This window comes from Vulpes lagopus, chromosome 5 (assembly GCF_018345385.1).
Source record: "Vulpes lagopus strain Blue_001 chromosome 5, ASM1834538v1, whole genome shotgun sequence".
In the NCBI taxonomy this organism is placed as follows: Eukaryota; Metazoa; Chordata; class Mammalia; order Carnivora; family Canidae; genus Vulpes; species Vulpes lagopus.
In genome coordinates this window covers 93,756,346-93,771,948 of record NC_054828.1, presented here as the reverse complement: position 1 = coordinate 93,771,948, position 15,603 = coordinate 93,756,346, and the positions used below count along the sequence as shown (strand labels likewise).

The 15,603-nt window shown below is 40.4% G+C and overlaps 1 protein-coding gene across 1 annotated transcript in view; it reads right to left on the bottom strand.

Moving 5' to 3' along the window:
* The window catches only part of DNAH6 (dynein axonemal heavy chain 6), a 236,551-nt gene that overhangs the window by 132,394 nt on the left and 88,554 nt on the right, over positions 1-15,603 (bottom strand). The window contains exons 25-33 of the mRNA XM_041756154.1: positions 14,981-15,145; positions 14,783-14,896; positions 13,116-13,241; positions 12,877-13,032; positions 12,178-12,339; positions 8,456-8,593; positions 5,771-5,938; positions 1,822-1,970; positions 376-483 (exon numbers count right to left, since the gene is read on the bottom strand). Of these exons, the coding sequence (XP_041612088.1) occupies positions 376-483; positions 1,822-1,970; positions 5,771-5,938; positions 8,456-8,593; positions 12,178-12,339; positions 12,877-13,032; positions 13,116-13,241; positions 14,783-14,896; positions 14,981-15,145 (1,286 nt within the window). The remainder of the gene's footprint in view (positions 1-375; positions 484-1,821; positions 1,971-5,770; positions 5,939-8,455; positions 8,594-12,177; positions 12,340-12,876; positions 13,033-13,115; positions 13,242-14,782; positions 14,897-14,980; positions 15,146-15,603) is intronic.

Below are 15,603 nucleotides of genomic sequence, written 5' to 3'. Positions count from 1 at the left end.
CATGTATGACCTCGATAAGCATAAAATTCAATAGTAAAAGTAGAAGAAGATAAAAGCCATCACATTTATGTTATGCCCCAAGTCCGATTTTTGGGGGATCAGGAATTTCTCTTAGGTCAGAACTTATAATCAAATGCTAATTTGTATAACACACATCCTAGTGACCAATATTTTGAAAAAGAAAAAAGAAATGACTGATTGATGCTTAAATTTTAGGTTCTTTATTTTAAACTAGTATTTTTTAAACTGTAATAAATTTCTCCAGAAAAGATGAGCACATTATTATCTTGTAAGACACAGACATAACTGAAGAGAAGACTACCCTTTACCTCTACATGGCATCTATGCTTTATTCTGTAACATCTAGAAATTTACCTGAACAGAAGAGCGTCATCTGTTAGGAATTTTGGCAAATTGGAGTCTCGTAAAGCTCTTATCAACACCACATCTTCACTGAGGTCTGGATTCTCCCTTTTTAAAGACCTAAATTTAAACGTATAATTTAGATGATGTTCCAAGGACCTAATACTACTGAGCATGATTTTCCTAGCCAGTAGGTTAGGGATTCTATTTGCAAAAAGCTGTGGAAGGCACCCCTCTGTGGATTCCAGTTAGAAGGGGAGGATTGTTTTTCCTTGCATACCCATTGTCCATTTCCATCAGAGCACAAGGACAGATAAGGCACTGGCTACATGGCTTTGAGAAGAATGGCAAAGGTATTTCCTTGACCTCCCTGCATCAATCCAGACTTTATCCAACCTGAATTTGCAGTTTCTCGAATGCACCATAATGATTCACATTCCTGCAACTTTCTTTTCTCTCAGCCCAGAAAGTCCTGCTTTGCTTCGATTTCTCCTTCAAAACCCAGCCCAGTTACTCTCTCCTCCAGAAAGTTCCTCTATTGCCCTCCTCAGCGAACCTCAGGCACAGCCCTATAATGGTTGCCCCCATGCACTGTGTCCTAGGTGACTGCTCCCATGTCTGTCTTGTCCACTGGCATGTGGTCGTGTTTCTGGAGTATAAGTATATCCAAACTCTTTAGTATCCTTGGTCTTTACATGGCAGTCCTGTAAAGGGGAAAACTACTGTAGCTGGGAGGTTGAAAGAAAGAACAGAGAAGGGCAGGGAGATTTGCTCAGAGCCCTGGGATACAGGGGCCTGACAGAAAAGGCCCTGGATTGTGGATCCCAGACCAGTGAGTCATGGCCTAGGAAAAAGGACTAGAGAGACCCTGGATAAAGTGGGGGTCCAGAGGTAGGAGTTTCAGGAAGTTATAGAGAGAGAAGTTGGGACATGAAGACACTAGAAAGCTGCTTTACTAGAAATTACAAAGCAGCTCAGTGTTGGACCATACTGTAAAGGCAGAAATGGAGCCTAGGATGGAAGCCTGGACTGAGGGCAGAAGGAGGACACTGAAGTTTCTCTCAGCACTTCTTTGGTCTTTGTCAGGTGATGTGTATGACTTAAATTTACTGTATGTGCATAACAAATGGTGCCTTTTAAGTCTACTCATCCTACCTACGGTAATAAAGGCTTTTAAGTACACTAAACCCAATATTTGTGATGGGTTCAGGGGAAATGAAAGCTAGCCGAAGCCCAGGGTGGAGACTCAGGTTCAGTGTGGGGCCAACCAGAACTTCTGTGCAATGAGAAGAGATGCCCCATTTGACTGTGGCATGGGGAGTGTAAGGCAAAATGATGATGGTAGCAGCTAACATTTATAGTCCATTTCTATGTCACTTTAAGAGCTGTGTGTAAATTAGTCGTTTAATGCTTTGATTACGTGTTAGAATTTCATTCTTGACCACTTTGGCTTCTTACCCAGCCATGACCAGTACAGACTTTACAGCTCTCATGCCAAAGTCGTAGTGATCCTGCTGAGAGAGCTGTTCACTGCAGAGTTTATACATCTGAGTCATTTTTCTTGCTAATATTTTACTGGATTCAAATCCTTCAGAATATAGAATTACCTAGAATGGAAAAGTACAATGCAATGCTTCTTATACTGTATTGATGGCAACATATTAGCATAATACCAATGTATTCAAAATCAAAATGCCTAAATACTTTAGGCATTTTACCTCTCCAAGTTGTTATATCATTTAAGATTGAAAGGAAAATGATTTTCTGTGTTACAAGAAGGTGGAAGGTGGAATGTTATACAGCGATGGTTGAGCAGTGATTCTGCTTTCTTTCTATAGATGAGATGTGGCCTTGGTGACATTTAGTTCAAGGAGCAGTAGAGCCTTCTGTTAGAAAACATTCACATTATGAAGGTTGGATGGTGTTGTAAGGTATGAGTACAAAAGCAAGACTTGAGTTTCTCTCATCTTACAGGAACACCACCCTGTGGACAGAATCAGTGATAGCTGGGTGCTCCCTTAGAGCTCCCTGAGTATTGAGGCAACCTACACAGATTTGTACCCTTCCTCTGCCCTAGAAGGTTATCTTCCTTCTGATAAGTCTCTGCATTCTTGGCTAAATAAATTGGGTGATGACAGTGGAGGTGAGTGTGGATCTTTTCTTCAATCCATAACCTATTCAAGTCACTGCAGTTAGCCTCAGAATCAGGATTTGAAATGATGTAAATGTTTCTTACTGATGCCTGTTTGTTTATTGCTCTATTGTTACAGGATTTTTGTCCCCTAATTGCCCAAAGTTCTTGGTTGCTGCCTCAGAGAATTAAGAGGGGACCAGACAAGGAATGGTGGGCACCAAAGCAAAGTTTATTGAGCAAGATTATAAAGCTCCTAGAGAGGGAGAAGGGCCTGAATAGGTTGCCCTTGGAGTTTCTAAGCTTAGGGGTTTTTATAAACTCTTTTGTGGAAAAAAAAGTTTTGTGGAACTATCTTAAGCAATCAGGGTGTGATGAGTCATGCCAATCAGGGCTTTGGTCATGTATCTGTCTACTTATTAGGCTAATGCCTCTATGGTGATGGTCTTTTTTTGCTGGCATCTGGGGACTTAGGTCTTAACTGCCCCTTGCCTATGATATTAACAAATGCTTTTGTTGGGGTGGCTTAAATGGCTCAGTCAGTTAAGCGTCTGCCTTCTGCTCAGGTTATGATCCCAGGATCCTGGGATCAAGCCCCTCTTTGTGTTCCCTACTCAGCAGGGAGTTTGTTCCTCCCTCTCCCTCTGCCCCTCACTCCTGCTCATGCTCTCTCTCTCTCTCAAATAAATAAATAAATAGAATCTTAAAAACAAAAACAAGTGCTTTTGTGGTTGTCTTATTTTAGGATGTTTTGCAGAAGTCATTTCTGCAAAGGCTGCAAAGCAGAACACTAGTATGGTCCTATCTAAGCTGCAAAACAGGATGTCAGTGCTGTTTCATTTTAGTTGTTTTGACTCCATATTTTCCTGTTGGGGACCCTGCCCGGACTATGTAACTGTCTAACTAACTCCTAACACTATCACTAAAAATTAGCACAATGCTCTGCACATTGCAGGTAATTAAAAATATTTACTATGGACAGACCCCAATTCATTCAGTCTTTAACAACAATGCTAATAGCACTCAGAAACTGTTTTTTGAAATTTCCCCAATTGATCATTAAGTAATATAACAACAAGACAAAGGATGAGATATGAATAAAATTTTGGACTGAGTTCTAAATCTGGTTTTCTTCCTACCAGCTTTGGACAATGAACAAATCATTTATTATTCCTGTCCACAGAGGGTCTAGAGGGAAAACACCACCTGTCTTAACTGCTCTTCACACCACCATGCCCACAAAGGGTGCTGGAAGACCCATGAGATGCTCTAAGTATTATACCAATAAAAGTTATAGGATTTGGTACGGTCCATTCCATTCTTAGGTAATTTCTTTTATTTCTTGTAGAAGAATAAATTAGCATTATTAAAGGCATTTATTAGCTACAGGAATAATCTATACTTTCTGAGCAATTTCATTCTAATGCCAGGGACTGCATCAGATTCCACAGGTTAAAGGCTCAGTCCTACAAGACTGCTTCCCATCCCCCACTTCAGATGCCGGTCACAAGTCTGGGCTGTTATCTGTTTCTGACTGCTACAGATTAGAGGTTCCAACTGATGTGGGAAACAAAGGCAGAAGAAAATTATTAAATATCCTTATTACTTACAGACAAGGTCACAGTGACGTTTCTCTAAGGACTCAACTGTCTGGACATTGATACTTTGCTAAGGGCAAAAGGTAATCTTAGCCTGACACCCTGAATCCTGTAAATCTATTTGAATGTATAAAAATCCCTTTGGAAACTTCCTTTATTTCTAACCCCCAAGATACATATTGGCAGTCATCCTCCAAGCATATGACCCATCCATATATCATCTGAAGAGTCTGTCTCATGACTAAGGTTTTATCAGATGGTAATAAATGACCTTTTCCTAACAATAACTAGCCCCCTCAAGGTCCTGGGAACCTTGTTTCAAAAATTCCTTAGAGACTTAACACTGTCCGTAACTGCCTTCCAAATTGAAAGTCTATAATGAGCCACTCCTCATGATCCCAGTGCAACTATTTCTGCCCACGTGTCCTGTCCCTGTGCTTTACTAAAACCACCTTTTTGCACCAAAGATGTCTCAAGAATTCTTTCTTGGCCATCAGCCTTGAACCCTAATGTCTTTCTTACATCACAATGACCTCCTGCTTAGGTTCTTTTAGGTTGCTAGAGCAGCTCACAAAACTCGGGAAAACACAAGTATTAGTTTATTGAAGATAAAGGATATGAATCAACAGACAGATGGAAAAGAATGCATAGGGCAAGGTATGGGGACAGGGCTTGGAGCTTCTATGCCCTCTTCAGGCACCCTGCTCTTCCCAGTCTCCAAGTGTTCACCAACCCATAAACTCTCTAAACCAGTCCTTTTGGGTTTTTATGGAGGCTTCATTACAAGTTCATGATTGACTGATCATTGGCTTTTGGCTGATCCAACCTCCAGCTCCTATCTACTGTCCAGAGGGCAGACATGGGATTGAAGGTTCCCCTGTAATCACAGGGTTGGTTCTCCGGGCAACCAGCCTCCCCTCCATCCTTAGGTTACCTAAGGGCTTTCTAAAAAGCATCGCACTAACATAACAAAAGACACTTTAACCACCTGATCACAGAAAATTTCAAGGTTTGTAGGAGCTGTAAACCAGAAACTGTGGATGAAGACCAAATACGTATGGAAATCTATTTGGATCGAGTGACCAAATATCTATTTCCTATAAATCACAATATTGCAATAGAATTTTTAGAATGCATTCAGACATTTTGATTTTGGGGTGGATTTTATTTATTTGAGGGGGAGAGAGAGAAAGAGTGAGACAGAGAGAGTGAGACACGGAGAGAGAGAGGGCAATCAGGGGCAGAGGGAAAGGGAGAAATACTCTTCACTGAGCAGGTAACCCCACACAGGGCTGGATCCCAGGACCCCAAGATCATGACCTGGGCTGAAGGCAGATACTTAACCAACTGAGCCACTCAGTTGTCCCCAGACATTTTAATTCTTAGAAATGAATAAACGCCAATGAACTGGCTAATTAAATTAACTGATTCATTCCAGTCTAAGGGGCCTACTATCTTCCATATACCATTCTGGGCAGGAGGGATATAGCAGTTATACACACATGCACACACATCAAAACATTGTAAGTGATAACAATCATATCTACACTGAAGAGCAAACGATAATGTGTAACTTGTGCCAGGGCACAATCCTAAAGGAAACTTTCCATTTCAATAGAATCAAATGGTAAATAAAAAACATGCTTAAATTTTTCCTGCTTTATAACATGAAGCTCACCTCTGCAATCAAAGCGTAATTTGGAACCATCATTGCAAAGGGTCTAAACAGGGCTTTCAAATTATCTGGCAATTCGGTTCTGCCTGCGTATCCAGGATTCATTGTGATAAAGGCTGCACAGGTCATGACCAACTTTATTTCCCGTCCCTCAAACATGAATCTAGACAGCTGTTTAAAGGAAAGAGAAACTATAAGTTAACACTTCTCCAAACATTTAGAAATTCTTTCACATAAACACCACTTGAGTACAAGCCTTGTGTATGGAATATTCAAGCAAAGACCATCAGCCTAGTGAATCCTGCTGTTGGACAACAGGGAATGTTTCCCTCCCGATTCTGTTCTACCCACTCTTAATCTCTTCTGGGCTCAGTATTTCCTGCTTTCTGCCTCCTTGCCCCCTGCTTTGCCCGAATTGTCTCTTCCTTTCTGGCCCAGTCCTGTTAATATTTTAGGCCTCTCAACCTCTTGCTGAGACTCCTCAATTCAAGATAGATTTAATGGCCCTGAAACCTTCTACCCTACTTTCTGGTATTCCCTAAGAAATTCCAATGGGATCTTAGCCCTTGGGTGTTGGAGGCCCCACTGTTACTGTTGCCCCACCCTTGACTCTCATTCAAAAGGAACACCCGTTGAGCATCTGTTACAGTTGAGGCATGGGGTCAGGTGTGGAGGTGGAGAGCTGAGGGAGACTCACTCCTGAGGCCCCGAGAAGCTCCCAGGCCTGCAGTGTGGAGTCAGATGTGGAACCTGTGGTCATGTAGAACAACAGACGCTCCACTGGATGTGTGTGCGAAGTCCACAGGAGGAACAGGAATGCCTACTGGGGGACTGAAGAATGAAGAAGGGCATTTCACATGGATAAGCAGAGGCAGCCATCTGGTCACAGGGAGCAGTGCATGTTCAGGAAATGAACAGCCATTCACTAAGGGTAAAGTTCCAAGAGGAAAGTGTAGCTAGGCTGAGGCCTTAGCATCAGAAGTCTTGCACACTGGGATAAGGAATTTAGATTTTGTCCTGTAGGTGGAGGGAAGCATAGAATTTTGGGCAGAGTGATAGTATCAAAGGTGGCAGTGGAGAGGCTGGACAAACTATAGACCGGGGGACCAGTAAGGAATTATTATTGAACAAATGACAAGACCAGGAATCACGGAGTTACAATTAGGAATGAGAGGCATATAGCAGATAACATTAAATGGACTTGATAACAGCACAGATTCTGGGATTGATGGTAATAGGGGGAAAATCCAAGGTGAATTCCAGGTTTCTAGCTGGGCCACATGAGGAGGGCACTATTAACAGACACAAAGAATACAGGGGAAGACTAGGAGATGTGCCATAGTTCAGAGGAGAAAATGCTGGGCAGTATAATGGAGACCAGTCCTGCTGCCACTGAATGGTTGTTTGTGCTATTCAAGCCTGTTAGTTTCTGTGCACTAGCTTTTTCATCTGTTCCAGGGGATTGATTCTCCTCAAACTATCTCAGATGTCTTCCTCCCTTCCTTTTATCTCTCATTGTTGCCCTCTGGTCAGCAATGCTTCCATCCTGCCTCCACTCTCATTGGTCCTTCTTTCTTACTTCCTGTGCTTTGCTCTCAGCTAAAGGCTCAGCAAGGTGACAGTGACTTATGAGTTATGCTCTATCTGGAGGTCCCTGCATTTAATACAGGCCTCCTCTGAAGGTGTGGGAGGCAGAAGAGTGTGTAGTTGAAGGAGCTCAGACTTTAGGGTCATACAGATTTAGGTTTATATCTTGGTTTGTGGTGTTCCCAGAAATATTTTTTAATTTCTTTGAATCCTTTTCATCTGTAACTTGGAAAACTGCCTTCTACTTCATGTAGGTTTGGTTTGAAAATGAAATAAATGTAAAGTACAATGCCTGGCACAATTAAGTGACTCATTAAAGTTCAATTTCTGCTTTCTTTTTACTTGTTCTGTAATTTGCTTTTTTGTAGAAGTGATGATCAAAAATTTAACAACTCTTTAGCAGGGCACCTTCCAGTGAAAATGCCTCTGTCTCTACAGCTACAGCTGGGTCCAGAGTCCCCCTTGCTACACCAGGATCCAGCAAAGGTCTGGTGCTCTTTAAAAGGGGACATGGTAGTGGTAGAGGACTCAATAGGGACTCAGGGCAGTGAGTATTTAAATATTAAACAACTGGCAAGCTTGTTCTGGTTTGTATAGATTGAGAAACAAGGTCCCCTTGGGTGCTGTAGGGCTCTTCTCTCATTTTCCTACCAGCATGAGGCTGAGCCTGGGGGCCATGATGGCAGTAGAGTCCAGAAGAGGTACAGTAGAGAAACCTAACAGAGAAATAAATGTCAAAGGCCAGAAAAGTGCAGAGGGAAATAGGAGGTGGAGGGACAGGGATGGTGTGTGAGTGGATGTATATGTGCATGTGTGTGTTGGGAGTGGGAAGCACAGAGCTCCTTGAGGGCAGGACTGAGTCTCACCATCTCTGTATCTCCAGGTCCCCACACAGTGTCTGATGTATGGTTGTTTCTGTGTTACCTGGATGAGGAATTAATTCACTCAATTAAGTCTTATTGCGGTAGAACTCACCAATTACACTGGAAAGGTGAGTAGATATGGTATAGCTAGCACTGTTCTTCCTAAAATGCAACATGCTATCACTTGGTTACAGACTTAAGAAATGCTACCTTCCTGGACAATTGTCCTATAGCTTACCTTTGCAGCTTTGGCATTCCTAATAGTAATGAGTTGCTGTGCAATGACCGACAAAACTTCTATGTCAATTCGATTAAATTCATCAAAGCAACACCAGGCCCCTGACTGTGCCAGACCGCTGAAGAAGCGCCCCATCATCTGAAATCAGAATAATGCTATTTAACTTTGTGTTGCAAAGCTGAACTCCTTCAAAAGTTAAATTCTGAGTAGAAATATTAAAAAGAGGTAGTATCTGCAAATAAGCAATAGTTTTTCTTCTTCTGGATGTCTGGAGTATGGCCAGATAATTTGCATTTCTAACAAGTTGCCAGGTGGTGATAATGCTGTTGATCCAGAGTTAACACTTTGAGAACCACTTGGTTCTTGGCTTCTCAAAGTGAACCACTAAGAGTTGACATCACCCAGGGGGTTTTAAAATACAAAATTTCAGGCCCTCCCCAGAATTAGAATAGGCACTAAATGAGATCTTCAGGTGATTTACAAGCACAGTAAAGCTGGAAAAACACTGCTTTAGAAGAAGAAAGCTAAAAAGACATAGAAAAACAACCCATTAATCCTGAAGCTTAGAATATGTTCCTTTATTGTTTTCTTAAAGTTTTTATCTAAATTCCAGTTAGTTAATAGTGTAATATTAGTTTCAGGTGTAGGATTTAGTAATTCAACACTTCCATGCAATACCCAGTGCTCATCATTCCTTCATCCTCATCACCTATTTCACCCATCCCCTCAACCATCTTCCCTCTGGTGACCATCAGTTTGTTCTCTATGGTTGAGAGTCTGTTTCTTGGTTTTCTTCTCTCTCTCTCTCTCTCTGTTTCCCTTTTGCTCATTTGTTTTGTTTCTTAAATCCCACATATGAGTGAAATCATATGGTATTTGTCTTGGAATGTGTTCCTTTGAATGGTAGAGTGTTCATGATGTATGTATTGATCCTTTTCTATTTCCATTATTCCATTAAATTCCATTATGAATCATCTATGATATTATAAGTGCTATATAATGGGTTTACAGTTTTATATTCATCCCCAGACAAAGCAAAGAAGGCATAATTATAGTTATAGAACAGTACAACTTTATATACCTTGACATAGTAAGACAAAATTATATAAACTAACAAAAATTAGGAAGTGAAGTTGGAACAGAAAGTTGGAAGGTCATACCTAATAAAATCTTGATTTCATAAGTTGGCAGATAATGTCCAAAATTGATATATACAAATAAAGTAATAGACACAAGTTCTTAGAGATAATAGCAATCACCAGAAGAAGTAAAAACAATCAGAAACCTGGTCTCTTGGGATCCCTGGGTGGCGCAGCGGTTTGGCGCCTGCCTTTGGCCCAGGGCGCGATCCTGGAGACCTGGGATCGAATCCCATGTCGGGCTCCTGGTGCATGGAGCCTGCTTCTCCCTCTGCCTGTGTCTCTGCCTCTCTCTCTCTCTCTCTCTCTCTGTGTGTGTGACTATCATAAATAAATAAAAATCAAAAAATAAAAAAAAATAAACCTGATCTCTGGAGAGTGGAACTGGGTGATGTGAATAGGGGAAAAAATCTGTTATTTTTAACTTTGGATCTTTCTGTACAGTTAAAATTTTTCTACATGTAGATATTTCTTTAATTTAATTATTTTTTAAAGATTTATTTATTTATTTTAGAGTGAGAGAGGGAGAGAAAGAACAAGTGGGAGAAAATCCCAAGTAGATTTCATGGTCAGTGCAGAGCCTGATGTGGGGCTCAATCTCATGACCCTGAGATCATGACCTGAGCTGAAACCAAAAGTCAGACACTTAACTGACTGTGCCACCCAGGTGCCCTCATATTAAATTTTAAAAGGTTAGTGTAATAAACCCTTATGGAACAAGGTAGAGTATAAATAAGAACAAATAAATACTTAAATTTCTTATCACTGAATGTAACGGGTACTTCAGAGGTCATCAAACGACAGACCACAGCCATATCTGGCCTGACACCTGTTTTGTGAATGGAATTTTAATGGATCACAGCCATGCTCATTCATAATGTATTACATTTACACATTGTACATGGATGCTTTCATACCACAACAGCAGAAAGAACTGACAAGTTGCAAGCCTAAGATATTTACCACTTGGCATTTTCCTAAAAGTTTGCGGATCCCTACTCTAGAGTCTAAGAAGTCAATCACGTAGATGTACCCTGTGGCTTTAAATGTCACAACGGTATACACCATGCCTTTGGAAATGCACAGCTCCCAGGACTGTCTGAGCCTAAGTGATGACTAGCTAATCATTAAAAGATGGATTTGAGTGTATAAATTCAAATTTTGATGTGAGAAGCTCAAAAACAACCAAAATTATTATGGCCAAAATAAAAAAATCACCACTATCATAAAACTTGATGTACCTCTGCTGAGATGAGATAACTTAATAGTGATGGGAGCAGATCCCCATAAATGTGAGATGTTAGGGAGTATCAATTCTTCCAGAGATTGCCGACAGCAGTTTCCCATATTCTTTCCTGTGTGTACCCAGAGGCTGTCTTTGCCACCTGCTCTGGATGGAGAAGGGTCACATTTCCTGATTACTTCTCTCAAGATTTTCTGGTTTCTTGTTCCTCACTTGTTCTACTCCTGTGAAATAACTTACTGTCTGTGTTGCCCTTCCATTGTTTTTTGTTTATTAAAAAAAAGCATTATTTTTTATTAATAAAAAAAAGACATTCCCATTGACATCTTTTTTTCTCCTAGATTTTAAAAATGGAGCAGGGTCTTACAGAAAGTCCCATGAAACACCAATTTCTGAAGAAGCTTCTGAAAAGTAAGTATGATTTACTCTGTAAGAATAAATGAATTTCAGTTTACTTGAACAATTTAAATGATTATTTTCTAAATTTGGGCATTATATAGGCATTGACGTAACTTTCAGAAAAATGAGACTGTCAGCTCTGTGGGTTAGTGGCCAAAAGGCACCCATGGTCAAAATATCCCAGATTTGGTGAATTAAATAAAGCTAAAGAGGTTTCCTAACTGTGAGACTTCATAAAGTGTTTAATATGCTACTTTGTGTTGTGAAAACCTAGAAGGGGAATAAGGCATGGGGGTCCTGTGACCAAAAACTTTGAGAACTACTATACTAAAAAATCTTACCATGAATTCTCACCTCCTACCTATTTCATTTTCTTTCTTTCTTTTTTTAAAAAAATATTTTATTTATTCATTCATGAGAGGCACACAGAGAGAGGCAGAGACATAGGCAGAGAAAGATGCAGGCTTCCTACAGGGAGCCCAATGTGGCACTTGATCCCAAGACCCCAGGATCACAACCTGAGCCAAAGGCAGATGCTCAACCACTGAGCTACCTAGGTGCCCCCTATTTCATTTTCAGTACACAACTCTTTGAATTGCTCATCTCTTCCTGTAAGCATGTTCCTTATTCCAAGATTTCCCTATTATATCTTGTATCTCATCTCACTTCTTTCTACTCAGTGACATGAACAGATTTTTAATTTTGCCTCCATTTGGTAGACTGCCCAATGGCCTTGATTCCTACCTAGACCACTCAGCCCACTTTGTGTTGACTTTTTTCCCTTGCTCTATTTAACCCACTTTGACTATCCCTTGCCCTACTAGTTTCCCCTTGCTTGCCATCAGCCCTTCTCTCCATTTTTTTTTTTTTGGTCAGGCCATGTTGCAAGTGAGAAAGCCCATAAAGCACTTAATGTTAGTGTTCAGAGGCTGGGACTGTACCTTGTAGTCCAAACCATCGGAGCAGTTGAAGACCACACACTGGATGGCAAGAGCCTTAGCTAGGTCTTTGGTTGTCTCTGTTTTTCCAGTGCCAGCAGGACCAGCTGGCGCACCTCCCAGATCAAGCTGCAACGCTCCCATGAGGCAAAGGTAACAGCGATCCTGGAGAAGTGCATAAATTGTCATTACTGAAGGGAGCTGACTCAAGCCACATATTTATAAGTCCCTTCCTTTGTACAGGAGGAGGGTCATTATTTTCTATGAAAGGTTTTACAGCAATTGAAATATACTCAAAGATCCAGGCACATGATTAATGATGCAAATCTCTGCTTCACAAAGATGGATTCATAGCAAATCCTTTGAAGAGTTAAGGTTAGATGGAACTTTTCAAGACTATTTTATTTATTTATTTATTTATTTATTTATTTATTTATTTATTTATTATTTTTCAAGACTATGTTTAAAAAAGATTTTATTTATTCATTTGAGAGATAGAGAGGGAGTGAGAGAGAGCACAAGCAGGGGCAGAGGGACAGGGAGAGGGAGAAGCAGACTTTCCTGGTGAGCAGGGAGCCTGATGCGAAGGGTCAGTGCCAGGACCCCGAGATCACCACCAACCCAGCCACGCAGGTGCCCCTTTTTAAGACTATTTTAAGACAGCATTTGTATCACTCTTAACCTCAGTCATCAGTAACTTACCGTGAGAGGAGTAATAACTAATCTTGGGCATGCACCCAAATACTCGTAGCCATAAGTGTACTGAGAGAGTGCCATCCTAGCTACACAATTATCCAAATCTATATCCCAATAATAGCGCAGTTGTCTCTGCCAGTCAAAGGAATCGACTTCCTCTACCTAAATGAGTGACAACAATGATACATATATTAGGTACACTAATTTCACGAAGAAAAATATGATTTTACTTAAATATAAGTTACCTTGGCTTGAACAAGTTCAGTGACTATGTCTCTTGCATGTACATCAATAGTAATTAAGGCAGTGATGATGTTTCTATGTAATTTTGGAAGACTGCCTCGAACTATCACTGCCAGGGCATTTAATCTCTACAAATCAAAAAAAGAAAAATTGTCATTATTAATTTTAAAAAATCAGCTTACATATCTATTTTTTTTACTATTTTTTCTGTTTCTTACTATTAAATTTGGATTTGAAATTTGTCAAAACTAATCTTAAGAATCTATAATTCTGTGACCAAACAGGACAAAACTTTAACTTACTTAATTCCTAGATGACTTCTATGAAGTACATACTATCTTTTTCCTCATTTTACACTAGAGAAAAACTAAAGATCTGAGAGGGTAAGTAACTTGGTGGCAGTCACAGTTATGAAGTAACAAAACCTCGAGGAAAGCCCATGGTCTTAACTACGTGATGATGTCTCTAGAGAAGACTGTTCTCCCTAAAAATTAAATATGATTAAGGAGGCACTCCTCATTTTCAGGGGTAGTTTTTCCATTGATAATCAGAAAACCTGAGCATTTTAAATAAGCTAATAATTGACTGAATGAGAGCATTTTTGGACAGATTGTGCTCCCAATTTTCACCTAAATGACTCAATCTTTTTTGTTTTAAAAGAATTAAAAAAAATTTTTTTTTTAATTTTAGAGAGAGAGTGCGCAAGAGCACATGGTGAGGAGAGGGGAGGAGCAGAGGGGGAGAGAGAAGGAGGGGGAAAGAATTCCAGGCTGACTACTTGCTGAGCGCTGAGCTGGATCTCATGACCCTGAGGCCATGACCTGAGCCAAAACCAAGAGTTGGATGCTTAACTGACTGAGCCACCCCGGTGCCCCAAGGTTCAATCTTTTTCAAAGGAGGGCAGTGTCTTTGAAGCCTTGAGCTGCTATGCTGAATTTTCGCTCATGCTGACCTTAATCAGGGACCACCTCTACACAGAGGTCAAGGGAACTTTCCATATAGAGTCTTTTCTCTCCTCTGTGGCTTTGTGACATGAAATTCTAAGAGGTCCTCAAGAGATAGTGTTCTCTCAACTGAAGAGGGTTGTTTCTTTCCGTTTCTGTTTCAAAGATGATTTTTAAAACATGCAGCTTTGCTTGGAAATAGAATTAAATTTGGAATTAAAGATTAGGCATAGCTGTAAAATGGCATTTCCGAACTATAGGTTAAAAATTCTTGAAGAATGGTATTTGGATTCAGTAATTTATTGCTTCATTGGCTGCCTCAGGATTCTCTAGAATAGTAGAAAAGCACATCTTGAGCCTAAGAATAGAAATGACACAAGTCCTGGCGTTTTCCTGAATTGAATAAATGTCTGTGAGAGATATTCAAGACCTACTAAACACAGTCTCCTTAAATGTAGGAAGCCATTATTATCTTGAGATTTTCCTCTTTAATTTGTCTTTTCCTCCTATTTTAATGTCTTATAAATACTTAAAAAATATCAAGGTAGTATCCTTAAGAAAACCTGAGCATAAATGGTTTTAGTAAGAACCCCAAAGCTTTCTAAGTCATGTCAGAGCATTAAAAATTCTTTGCATTAACCATACCAAAAAAAACCCCAAACGACCCACTAACGAGACCATCCTGTACAGCAATATGTTCAATGTCACCTTGTTAAAAATCTCACCTCAAAGTTTACTTTCTCAAAATCTTCCAGGGCCTCTATGTGATTACCACCTTCTCTTTCCAAACACTCAGTCAAATCACGGCACCACATGATCTGAGAAATGGTCAGGATCACCTGCATGGAAACATCATCCTTAAATGTGCGATGCATCTCACCAAAAACGGATTCAGAGGTGGAAATTTAAGGAGTGTAAGTTACTTGAGAAGGGTGGCCAGCAATCACCCAGTCTGTCCTTGGTTTCGCCTGATAGTCAGCGATGGCAGCTTTGCACAGGCGACGCAGAGACACGAACATGGCTTCTTCCACTTTACCAAGCCATTCCTCCACATTGCCCCGGGCCTTCAAGCCTTTTCCTAAGCTAACCTAGAAGATAATCAGAGCAATGACAACATGTTCCGTGTGGGACCTGCCAGCCATATATCCTCTGTGCTTCTACAACAGAACTGAAATACTGAAATACTGAAGCCTAACCACAAATACTAGAACCTTCTATTGATATCCCACTCTACAGATCTCTCCTTACTCCCTCTTTTTTTTTTTTTTTTTAACTGCTTCTCTTTGGAGCCAAATTCCTGAAAAAAGGAGTATATATGACTGACTACATGAATTCCTTCACTTTCTTTTCCTACTTACTGCCATTTGATTTTTGTCCCTAACTGTTCCTCTAAACCTGTTAAGGTCATTAAGGTTACCAATGTTCTTTCAACTGTCAAGTCCAATTGATGCTTTTCAGTCCTCATATTTATTTCTTGGACTTCCAATGACCTGACTGCCCTGCTTGCCTGGGTGTCTGTTCTTCTTTCACCCTCCTTTTAACTTTC